At 33.9% G+C, this 12,002-nt stretch overlaps 1 protein-coding gene across 1 annotated transcript in view; it reads right to left on the bottom strand.

The window, feature by feature from the left end:
* Positions 1-1,318: 1,318 nt before the first annotated feature.
* LOC145662477 (uncharacterized) overlaps positions 1,319-12,002 on the bottom strand; it is a 443,342-nt gene continuing 432,658 nt past the window's right edge. Inside the window, exon 6 of the mRNA XM_081728083.1 lies at positions 1,319-10,459. Coding sequence (XP_081584209.1) covers positions 10,380-10,459 — 80 coding nt within the window. The 3' untranslated portion in view covers positions 1,319-10,379. The remainder of the gene's footprint in view (positions 10,460-12,002) is intronic.

The following is a 12,002-nucleotide window of genomic DNA, read 5'->3' as shown; positions in this document are numbered from 1 at the left end:
CAAAGAGTAAACAAATGCACATTTAGCAACAGTTAGTACAGAATATATTTACAATGTAGCAGATACTTAAATAACAAGCTTAATGGACTATTTATCCACAACAAATATATTTTTAAATTAAATTTGAAAAGTATTTACGATGTTAAAGAAATAAATTATTTTATAGGAAATTTTAAGGCGTATTCTGAGTCACGTAGTATTAAGATTTGCTACTTACATGTACTGATTGTAGGTTCTTTGTATTACCAATTTCATACTTTAAATTTGAGCATACATGTAACTTTACATGGATTAAAAAAAAAAAAAAAAAAAAACGTGAAAATTTCGATTTTCCTTATTTTTATTATGAACGATATCCCAGCATCTTCAAAACAACATCTTTATTAGTTTAAGATTTCTTTATAATTGCATACATTGTAGTATTGAAAATATATATTAGGTATAGTGACGTCCCAAGATTTAATAAATAATGTGGAGAGCTGAAGAAAGCAAAGTCAGTATTAACTGTATGGAATAATAATGAATGTTAAAGAAATACTGTAATATACAAGCACGTGTTCCGTCTATATGTACATACAGATTTTACAGAAGGAGTAATAACTTCCATATCATGAAGCATAACAAAAGTACGGTATATTCAGTATGCCAGTATGTTTTGCTTATGTGTTTTCATAACATAAGGCTTTCATAACATGGTTATAGGATTCACTTGATTTTCAAGCCTCCTATCGACCTCTAGATATAATACAATGATGGTATTTCTTTCACAGATCGCGCAGGAAGCTTTGAATTAGAGAAAGCCTGTCTATCATGTATCCAAACAAAAAACAAGATGCAGTGTCAGGATATAGAAGGCGATCCTGGTGTAAGGGTTTGAGAACAGCATTGTCAAACTTCAAGACCAGCAACACTATGTCTTAAATGATACTAAGCACAAAATCTTAAGTATAATAGCCAGTGGGGTATTTACGATTTTGTTTCAGGGAGGGAAGGCATTGCTAACTTTCGGGGGGGGGGGGCTTTGCCTGGAAATGTGAAAATTCTGCAAGATATTTCATATACTTTACTATAGTAAGTAAGATTTCGGGGAGGCTTAAGCCCGGAATCCCCCCTAAATACGCCACTGATAATAGCCTTTATACAAAAGTTTATCGACTCTTGGTAAAAGTCATATCCGTAAAAATTACAATGATGTCACCACAAATCACTGGTGGATCCAGAAGGGTAGTTTGGACAGAGTGCATTGCACCGTAGACTAGAATACGGGGTCTCACATCAAAACAGAAATAAATGCGTGCAATATTTTTATAAGTATACATATATAAACAAAAATATAAGGTGTATCAAAAGTTCGGGGCTGCAAACTGACAATATTGATTTAATAGGGCGCAAATACTTTTACTAGATGTCGCGTCGTTTAATCTTTTCCAACTTTTTTATCTTCCTGGTTGCTCGTTCGGTGACCTCTTCTTATCAGAGCTCGGGACAATAGCCCCCGCTTGCCTCCGTAGCTGTGATCTGACAACCCGTATAATGAAAGATAAGCATGACTTATATTCCTCATGGTACTTTTCATATATAATAAGCTATAATAATTAATTATCTATAATGTGGTGCTAATTACTGTAGTACAGCGCATAACGTTTGAAATTGGCCAATAAAAGTGCAGGAATAGTTTTTAACTCGTTCCTGTTTATACCAAGGTATCATCAGTGTTGAATTCAGATATTTTCACCCGGGGGGAATGTCAACTCCTCGGGGGGAGGGTTGTTTTTCTGTATTTTTGCAAGAAAGAAGCATATTTAACAATTCCATTCACATGCACGTCTTACCTAATATTGAGACTAATTACTGATAAATATTCAATGTGAGATTATAATTAAAAAAAATAATCATTTAATTTTATCTAAAACATTAAATAAAGACTGGCAAAAATATTTTAGACTAAACTTTAACTGGTATTTACAGTAGCTATTATTGTTGTTATTTCCTATATTCAGTAGTTCTGTTTGTTACTAATGTAGAAGTTTTTAAAAAGATTTAAATTAACTCAAATATTTTTTGTCCTAAAACAAACATACATAGCAATACCTTAACAAAAAGTTATCATTCTTTCTCACACTTGTGATTCTAAATCAATCATATTAGCCTTGGTTTCTGCATTGCAATAGTTTGTTTACGAAATCTTCAGTAGGATTAGTGTCGTGTCGTGGAAAATCAGCGCTTGGTGCGAGAGTATACAACGGCACCTCCGTATATATGAGTGAGGTCGACAAACCAGCCGCGAAAGGTGAGAAAATTTTAAGAAGTAAACCCTGCTTTTCCTTGATTTTGAACACTTTTTATTATTTTTTTCCTTTCATTTTATATGTGTGCACATGTGTTACATTCCTCTTTTTCTTTCCTTCTTTTTTTCTTTTTCCCTCTCGTTATTTGCGCCCCTTACTTCAGTGCCCGGGGCCTTCACCCCGCTTGCCCCTACCACATGGCACGGCAATGAGCATGATCTTCATCACCTTCAATAGCAATCTTTCACTTCTACACTATTATTATATTGATAAATTCTATATAAATCTCTAACCCAGGAGGGATAACTGTTCCTCCCTGATCCCTCTAAATGACGCCCTCTGTATCTCACCCTTTAACTCACTTATTTTCAATTAGAGAAAGGTGTGTTTCCTTTAACAATCGTAAAACACATTGACGTCTGTTACTTCCGATGCGAGAAATGGGATTTAGGCGCTCTATTTCAATTAATGCATTTTCAAGACCTGAAGTCTGCTGACATCGAAGATCATATGGAATGATCGAAAGATCTTCCCACCTACTAAAATACAAACCTTTCTTCAACAGTTAACAATTACATGTTCTGCCAAACTCGGTCATAGTGTTAAGAAATACAAGTTCTATTGACTATTCAGTATTCTATTTTAGATGTTACATGTTTAATATTTATATAGGATGGGTCTGCGTTATTTATATGTACATTGAAAGATCGGATTTCGTCTGCACATGCACGGAAAGAAAAGCAAATAATTGGGTGAAGTACGGTAATTTCTACATGTTGTGACTTAAATTTTTTGTTTCTCCGGGGGGGAATGAATTTTCTTCGGGGGGAAGATTCCCCCGGGCTACCCCCTGAATTTATCCCTGGGTAATATTCTGGACAATTGCAAAGAAAATAGTATGCAGACTGTAATTCTTTAAAAAGAAAACGGACACTGTTATTCCCCTTTGACCACTTAGCACCTAAACATTATATTATCAATGATCGTTTTACAATGACGTTGTATGTATCACTTCTGGGAACTCTATTTAACCCTAAATTACATTTTTATTAAAATTGACATGGAAAATAGTGAATAGGTAAATTTGAGAATAATAAGAAAATCCTTAAAATGTGTACATTAGCGAAAGGTTCACGGTGATGCAATGCGGTGTCAAGGTAGATCCTAGCACACTGTTCCCATCTACAGGCAGAGGCTTGACGGAGGGAATCAGTGACCACATTGAGACCACCAAGAATGCATGTTTGTTACCTGTAAAATAGATCTGTAACAAATTCCTTTTTTTTTCGTATAACATATAAAAAAAATTGCTTCACAATTTTCCATACCAAATAATTTCTGATGAGATTGGCACCAAACTTTGTTTTCATTCGTGTTGCATTATGATGGCTAACTAATTCAATCTTGTAGTTTGATACCACACAAGTAATAACAACAAAAAATCATATTAGTCTGAATTATTCACATTCATCTACGAAATGCGTAAGAAGAAAATGCTTTCAAACCAATCAAATTAACTGGTGCAATAAAGGATTAAGTAAGTATTAGTTGAGATGCAAACGTGAGGCTCTGAGTATCACCAAACATACTTTTCCGGCCCAGTGGTTTCAGTGTGACACCACAGTTTTACTCTTTTCTCCGTGCTGCCTAGTGGATTTAGAAGGAAACCATCTGTTAGTATGAATTTTGCATGCCATCTCAGGACAGGAGTTTAAATTATTTCCAGGATTTTCATTCGCGCTGAAACTGTATAGCCAATTGACTTTGAAAATTTGTTGTTTTCTTTCTCTTCATAAATTCATTCTTTGGGAAACAAAGGGTTAAGAAAGGTACCCTTTGGAAATGGAGGGAGGGATTGACAGTCTCTCCCACTGCTTTCCTTGTGGATCCGCCAGTACCAATTGCTAACTGACAAAATCTTAGAGCTTGTAGTGATAAAATTGCAAATTTTGCTAATATGATTGGTTCCGCGTGGCGAAACTGATTGAACCCCTATAAAAATATTTCCTTGTGTAAATTCAAGAAAACGGAATGTATTTTCACTGCCATTATTGTAAGAAATCACACTTAGTAAGAGTACTTATACCTAGGTAAATTTGAAATTGTCCCAAATTGCGTACTATAAACTAGGGGATTTTTTAATGCCATAGAAAAGTAATGATAATTTAATAACTCGTAGGAGTTAAATAGCCAAAAATCTTTTGTTTAAACCTTGACAATCATTTTCAGCAGCCATGTTGAATTTCATTGGTATCCAACTAACTTTAAAAAATATATCAAGTTGGAACATAACTTGGATGGAACCCTGAAACTTAGTTTACTATAAATTGGTCTATTATAAAATATACAATTAATGTAAAATGTAAGATACAAAATATGCTCATCATGTTTAGTACTTCGGATATCATACAGCACTGTTGCACTTTTCGTTTACATCTGAGCATTTCTGATTATGTCCTTGAATTAAATTTCCATTTAACAATACAGCTCCTACAATTTCCACCACACCTTTTTAAAATTATTTTTTAAAGTACAATTTACTGAGTGATTCTTTATAATTTAATTTCTCAAATGTGTATTTTTGTTAACGTTTGAGTTTACTATACCATCCATTAACATAATATGTTCTTTTGCCTGACTTATTTTTACTACGTATTCTAATTTTGACTATCTCCGATTATTCCTGTTTTGAATGCAATTTATTCTTTTCAGCTCAAGACAAATATATCAATTGACTTAAGTTAGTATAGTCTCTTTCTTCACTAATTTTACTCTTTCGTGATTTTAACTTTCGCTAACAGTAACCACTATTGCCGATTTCCCGATTTGATTACAACGATGTGCGTTGTAGTTTTCCCTGAACGAAGTTTTGTTTCCAATTAAGTCCGATTGAGTTTCTCGAGACGATCTTTGATGTAACAAATTAAATTAGGTTCAATATTTTTGGCCTTACATAAACAATGTTCCATTACGTGGTTTCATGATCTTGTCATAAACCAGCAGTTTGTTAACTCAGAAAAATCTTTATTTATTTACTTTTTGCTTTGCATATATTTCTGGCATTACCAAGGGCGTACGTAGGGTTTGGATCCTGCCACCGGATCCCCTTCTGAAATTCCGACTTTTCTGTAAATTTTGTCTAAATTTTATGGGAAATTTTTGAAATTTTAATATAATTTACCCCTATATTGAATTTTGATTCCCCCGAAAAGTTTTACATAACTCCCCCCTTAATAAATTCCTGCTACGATATAAAATATTACCACTTGTCCACTGTAACGTTTATAGATATAGGAAGGAAGTCCGGGAATTATAAGAATAGCGTACAACTGAATCGTAAAGAAATAATTATGCGAATCAAAACATTACCATATTAAGAACCAAAACATTACCATATTTACCAAAACATTCATCCAGGTGCATGCAATTTGTGCTTCATGATTTTTATTGTAACAAAAAAAAAAAAACTTTTGATAGCAATTATTACTATAGTTCAATATGCACTTTATCAATATCGCTTTATGTAATAAGTTACATGATAGTAATTTGCTACAAAACCGTTCTTTATAGTATTTGTTACAGCTATAGCCCCAGTTTTAATTTCTTAGAGGCAGGCCGAGGGGCGGAGGAATGTGTAGGGACAGCATTTTTATATATATAACGAAAATAATAGTTTTATAGAACCTGACCTATGTTACTTTTACAGGGTGTCTGGCGAAGGGGAAGAGGGCAGATTTTATCGCTGGAGACGCTTGTACTTTTTCCTACCCTGCCCCCTTTCCCCTCTAGCGTCGTCATTGCTTTGTTACTGGCAAAGTAGAACAGGAACTGTTAACAATGTCTAAGCGAAGCAAAATTAAATTTAATTCAATAATACTTGCTCAAATTATCTTAGGATCAGAGATTATATAGGTTAGTTGCTTTATTTGGTGTATAACGTTCCTTTTCGTCACCTAGGCCATACGAGACCTGAACCGACACATCTGCCACACATTCCCACATGAACTGACATCGAAAATCGAACGCGGTTCAGCGCCAAAGATGTGTATGTTTCTCCTTCGCACGAGGAAACTATGTGATATCAGAGTTTCCTCCAAGAACACAATTCAGGCTGTCTCGTCTCGAAAGGATTCCGTGAAAGTGATGTCTCGTCTTGTTCGTCGCAAAAATCCTGCCTTATCTCGTCTCGTGTGTAATGTCATTAGTTGTGGTAAATATATAAATTAGAGTAATAAGAACCTGGAGCAATTTTCCCCTCCGCGGCACATTAAACTACTTTGCTGTATTTAGAGTTGTTTTCAATCGTTTCTCCCTTATAAGTACTTAGTTTCTGAAAGGAGCCACGATAAAGAATTCTGCTTTGAAGACCCGTCGCAGTAACGCGCAAGTGATTCACAAGACAGCGTCGAGTATCACAGGTCAAAACAATGTGGCTCCATTTTTAAGATAATCGCTGTGTTATGTATGTGGTAATGTACTGCACAAAAGTCCAACAACATTGTGTCGCGTTTCATGTTTCAAACACCGTGCAAATCAAATCACTAGAAAAATGCAACATGGTGAGCTTGCAAATCAACCTTCCCAAGCAGTCACGATGTATTGCAGCGGGTAGAAAAGGTTGATAGTGAGAAACTTAAGAAAACCAGGAACAACAGAAGTAATTTGTCAAGAGTGATAGTAGTAGAATTTATGACGATGTATTGCTAATTAATAGCTAATCGCGAGAGATTTTCTAAGATCTCATTTATGATCCGCAAATTAAGGAACAATGATTCTATTTGTCACAATGCATAAATAGCACCCTTTATACGCGGCAAATAAACTCGTGCGATAATCATTTTGCATAAATAAGGCCTAATATTGTGGTGTATACTGTTCTAGTATTGCTCGCAAAACGAAATGTGTCAATACTACAATTGAAGACCTAAATGGCATAACATCCCAAGTCCACTATTTTTCTTCATTTTTTGCGTTTTCTTTTTTATGTTGGCATCTATGTTTTAAGGGGTACCACTTGCATAATTAGTAAGTCTAAATCAAAACTTTTTTAAAAAATACAGAATAATTTCAGCTAAAGAGAATAGCATGCCAAGTATAATCTGCTTGTCTTTCTTTTAAAAAAACAAAAAAGTACTCGGGTGGACTTGGGATGTTTTGCAATTCAGGTTTTCAATTAGTGTTTCTAATTGAAAACCTTTCGGAGGGCATCGAACTTCACACATAGATCCATTCTAAAATTAAAAAAAAGCTAAATCAAACTGATTCTCTAAAATTACTTCTGACTTTGCTGAGACATTGCTAACAGCATATCAATCTTCTATTTATTTGTAATATACATGTGCTTAAGTGTATGACTATGAAGGGAAATGGCATACATAAAATAGATACAAACAATTTCGTAAACAGTGAAGTAACCATCAACAAGAAAACTAATTACAGATAGGTATATAGACTTATTTGGAAATTAATATTTTTGCATCTGAACAGTGTTGCCAATACATGAAACCATAATTTCCTGCCACAAAATTTAAAACTTTTCTTTTCATTGTGAAATTTCTCTTTATGATTAGGAAGTTTAAATGTTAAATTGGTTTAGCAGAACATTCTTTGCTTTGTATGCCCTTTATAACAGTTTTAATTTTCTAAGTGATTAATTACACAACTACACATCAAAAAATAAAAGTTCTGTGCACCAGGCCCCAGGGAATGAATTCGATATATTTAAGTACACAGAATACATATTTCGAAGCCCCAGGATGATCGATCGTGTCAATTTTATTTAGTGTACGGAAACCTTTAGCGATTTCAGATAGGAATGATACACGGAACACAGCCACACACACACACACACACACACACACACACACGCAAAATCGCTAGATTGGCCGTGCCAATTTTGTTTCATGGACGAAAAATGTATGTGCTTTCTTACGTACCAAAATTCGCTAAAGCTTTTCGTCCATAAAAAAAAAATACATGATCGATCGTCTAGGGGTGTCGAAATTTGGATTCTGTGAACAAAAATATATCGAATTCATACCCTGGAGTCACTGAACAGACTTTTTTTTTTTTTTGGTATGGCTACCTTACGTGTATTCTCCCTATGTAAAATCGCTAAAGTTTTTCGCCCATAAAAAATTGACAAAGTCGATTTCTTGGGGTTTCGAAATTTGGATTCTGCGTTAACAAAATACATTGAATCCATATCCTGGGGTCAGGTACACAGAACTTTTATTTATTTATTTATTTATTTATTTATTTGTGTGTGTGTGGCTGTTATTATATAGTTTTTGTTTTATTGTTATCTCTTTGGGGCTCTTAGTTAAGATCTTCAAGAGTCTCCCGCAACAACAAGTGATCAATCTGAATAATGTAATAGAAATTTTTAAAAATGAAATCAAGAACCTATTCTTTATCAGTAAGAGATTGTCATGAATGTCACAACGATAAAAATTATTTTTTTTTTTCGGTAAAAGCCAAGGAAAGAAATATTGCCTAATGTCCTAATGTACACCAGTAGCATCATTTCAGATTTTACCTGACGGGGCAAGGTTATCCCCAACATAAGAGTTCCACGTTTTTTTATTAGTATATTAATATACAATTTTGGATGAACTTTACAATGTCCGCTCCAGCTGGTATTCTTACGCAGATGCAAGAAATTGCACTAGATTAATTTTAACAAAATGGGTTCAAACTCCCCTAATCGTAAGCTAACTTCACCCTACTCTACTCTTCTTTTCTCTACTCTACCCTAGTGGACTCTATCCTACCCTACTTCTTAAAGCCAATATACTTGTCGACGCGCAGCTAAAGTGTGTATTGTATAGTTTACCCTACAATTTAGTAAGAAGCACGTGTCTCTCAAACACAGGCGGGTGGACAATTGCAACCCTGTACTTCCTAAATGACGCCACTCATTTAAATCTATATGAATTTTGACATTAGGTAAGTTTTCTTCCTTTAAAATGTTCATTGTTGTCAATTTGACATCTCTGAAAAGCCGCCACTGTACTTACCATTTATTTACCAAACACAAAAGAAAAGGTATTAAAAAATTCCAAGTGAAGATGTTCTTCAATCCGATTTTTTTTAAAAGCAATAATGATAGGAGCAAATTCTTGAGGCAGGCAGTATAAATGGGTTCATTGCAATGCTGTAAAATAAGTCAGTTCTTAGTTTCAAGCGATAGTCAAATTGAATTTGTCTCGTTATGCTTTCATTTTGGGATATTTTTACGATCAGGAGTCAGCACAGTACATGATAATAAATCAGGAAACAAAATTTTGTAGAACAAATTTCCTTTCAAATGGTAAACTTCGTCGTATTGGCAACACTGCTTCTAAGAATATAATAGAAAATATTTGCGTAATAACATTTAGACACAGCTCACGCAATTAATTACAGAAAGAAATCAGAAACGAACATGTATATCAGCCTTGTAATATAGTCATTTGCAAAATATATAATAATAATTAAAGTAACAATTACTTTGATTTTCTTTACGCATTTTACGTACTTTTTCCTTTCCTTTCCTTGTGTTTTGGAAAAGTCTGTAACAACATAAAACACAATTTACTCGTACATTTGCTGTTTTCTTCTAAATTTATTTTCTTGTTTTTATTTATAATTTTCCTAAATCTACGATCACAGTTGTAACGCTTGCCACCGTGTTTATAAATAACTTTTCGAACTTTTTTTTACAAATTTTTGAAGCTAATTTTTTATTAACCTTTTCTCCTAGAAAAATCTCCAATTAACTATAATGTTGTCATAGGAACACATTCCAGCTATGCGTAAATTGGTACTAACATTCTTTTAATGTCTATATTTAGTACTTCTTTCCACTATACTATGTTCCACCATTCTATCAATGTTTTTACATTTGTTTCCAAATCGACATTCATGCTTCATTACTTACTTTTTTTTTTTTGGTAAGATTTCGTCTAACATAATACTAAAAATACGACGGATTAATTTCACAGAAAAAAACAAAGTCTTGCCATATATATGGAGTGTCCTTTACGCACTTAAGGCAAAAGTATGCAGTTCTTTCTTTGGAAGGTAATTCTTGAAAGCAGGGACTCAAAGCTACCTTGCTATCCGAAGAGGCAGAAGATACACCAAAACGTACACTACGAAGAAACTCCATGATGGTTTGTTATCTGCTCCTAGAAGAAATAAAATATTATTACGTAAGTGTAACGTTCTTGTAATATTCTTAAAACGAGAAGAAATAAGAATTTAATAACAAGAACAAAAGCATGATACACGTTAAAATCAAATTAACTACTAAGTCCATCTAATCTTAGTCCGTAAATATTGGAATATCCTCAAGATAATTTACATGACATATATTTAATAATGATATCCTTACTCATTCAGCTGGTTGATTACTATAAAATCCAAGTATTGAACTAAACTTTTAGAAAATATGTGTATACATGTGAGAGCAAAACGCTGTTCTTTCTGGCCTGTGAAATCTCTATATCGATCCCAGCTTCAGCCAAGTCGGGTTTGTGGTTGTTACATGTCATAACTTCTTTTATTTAAAGTATAGTATGAAGAATATCTGAGATCTTTCGATAGAGTTAGCTATCAGCGCCGCCAGGTGTTATTTTTCAGAACTACGATGTGAACAGAACCTAATATGAATGGTACGGTTTCATACTGAAGCTCGTAGTAGCAAGGGTAGAAGCTCCTAACTACTAAATTGAGCGTAAAATCGACGGATTAACAAAAGTTGTCTAATGTGGCTGTTAAGAGGAATGTGAACAAATTGAGTTATATATCATATTCTTGGTAAACTAAGGAATTGTGAAGTATAATTGTATTTTTGTGCACCGAGTAGTAAAATTTGTGATGAGCCTACTAATAGGTAAACTTGGAGATTAACTTGCTGGAAGTTGAATATTTAAATGGAATTTGGTTAGTCTAATGATGTTTCCTATGATATTATGCAATGGAAGAGCTCCTTTGTAGCTAAGCGGTTAATGTACGCACCTTTGGCGAGGGAGACTGGGGTTCGATTGCAGGCGGAAGCTCATATGGTTCGAATTCTACGTCAAGCAGTAGGTCCTGTCTCATATAACCTCCCTGCTGAAAGGGACGCTAAACTCAAAATCAACTCAACTCATTATGCAATGAAACTTCAGTTATTCTGCGTTTATTAAAGAACTATATTTGTGCAATTGCAACGTTATATAAATTTACTTTTTCTTAAAAACTGTTCACATTTAGCTCGACAGAAGAATTTACTGGACTTTCCGAAGTAGTAATAATTTAGAATATACAGTGAATTTACAGAATCTTGTGGGAAAAGAATTCAGTGGTTTAAATTTCAACACAATTATATTCAAATTAAGTAATATTCTACTCCATTACCCCATCACTTCAGAACTAACCAAACAAAATGAGAACATGGGATGACTTCTCTAAAGGGACCATCTTACCCATATGACTGCCCCAAGCTTATTTCAGTAGGCTACAGGAGCGCAGCGTACTACAAAATTACGAGCTTCAGTATGTTTCTGCAGTAGGAAAAAGTCCTTAGTATATTTCTGTGTCGGAATTCTTTTTGTTGAATTAAAAATTAGTGCAAAAGAGCGAGAGAAATAGGTGATTTGGGAAAATGGAAATTTAAGTGCATTTATTATGAATAGCATTTATATGTAAAACAATGATAAATGATAATAATCATTCTCCATTTTAATT

This window comes from Thermobia domestica, chromosome 10 (genome assembly GCF_964235325.1).
Source record: "Thermobia domestica chromosome 10, izTheDome1.hap1.1, whole genome shotgun sequence".
NCBI lineage: Eukaryota > Metazoa > Arthropoda > Insecta > Zygentoma > Lepismatidae > Thermobia > Thermobia domestica.
Note: the sequence above shows the minus strand (reverse complement) of the source record. Positions and strands in the feature narration are given on the sequence as shown.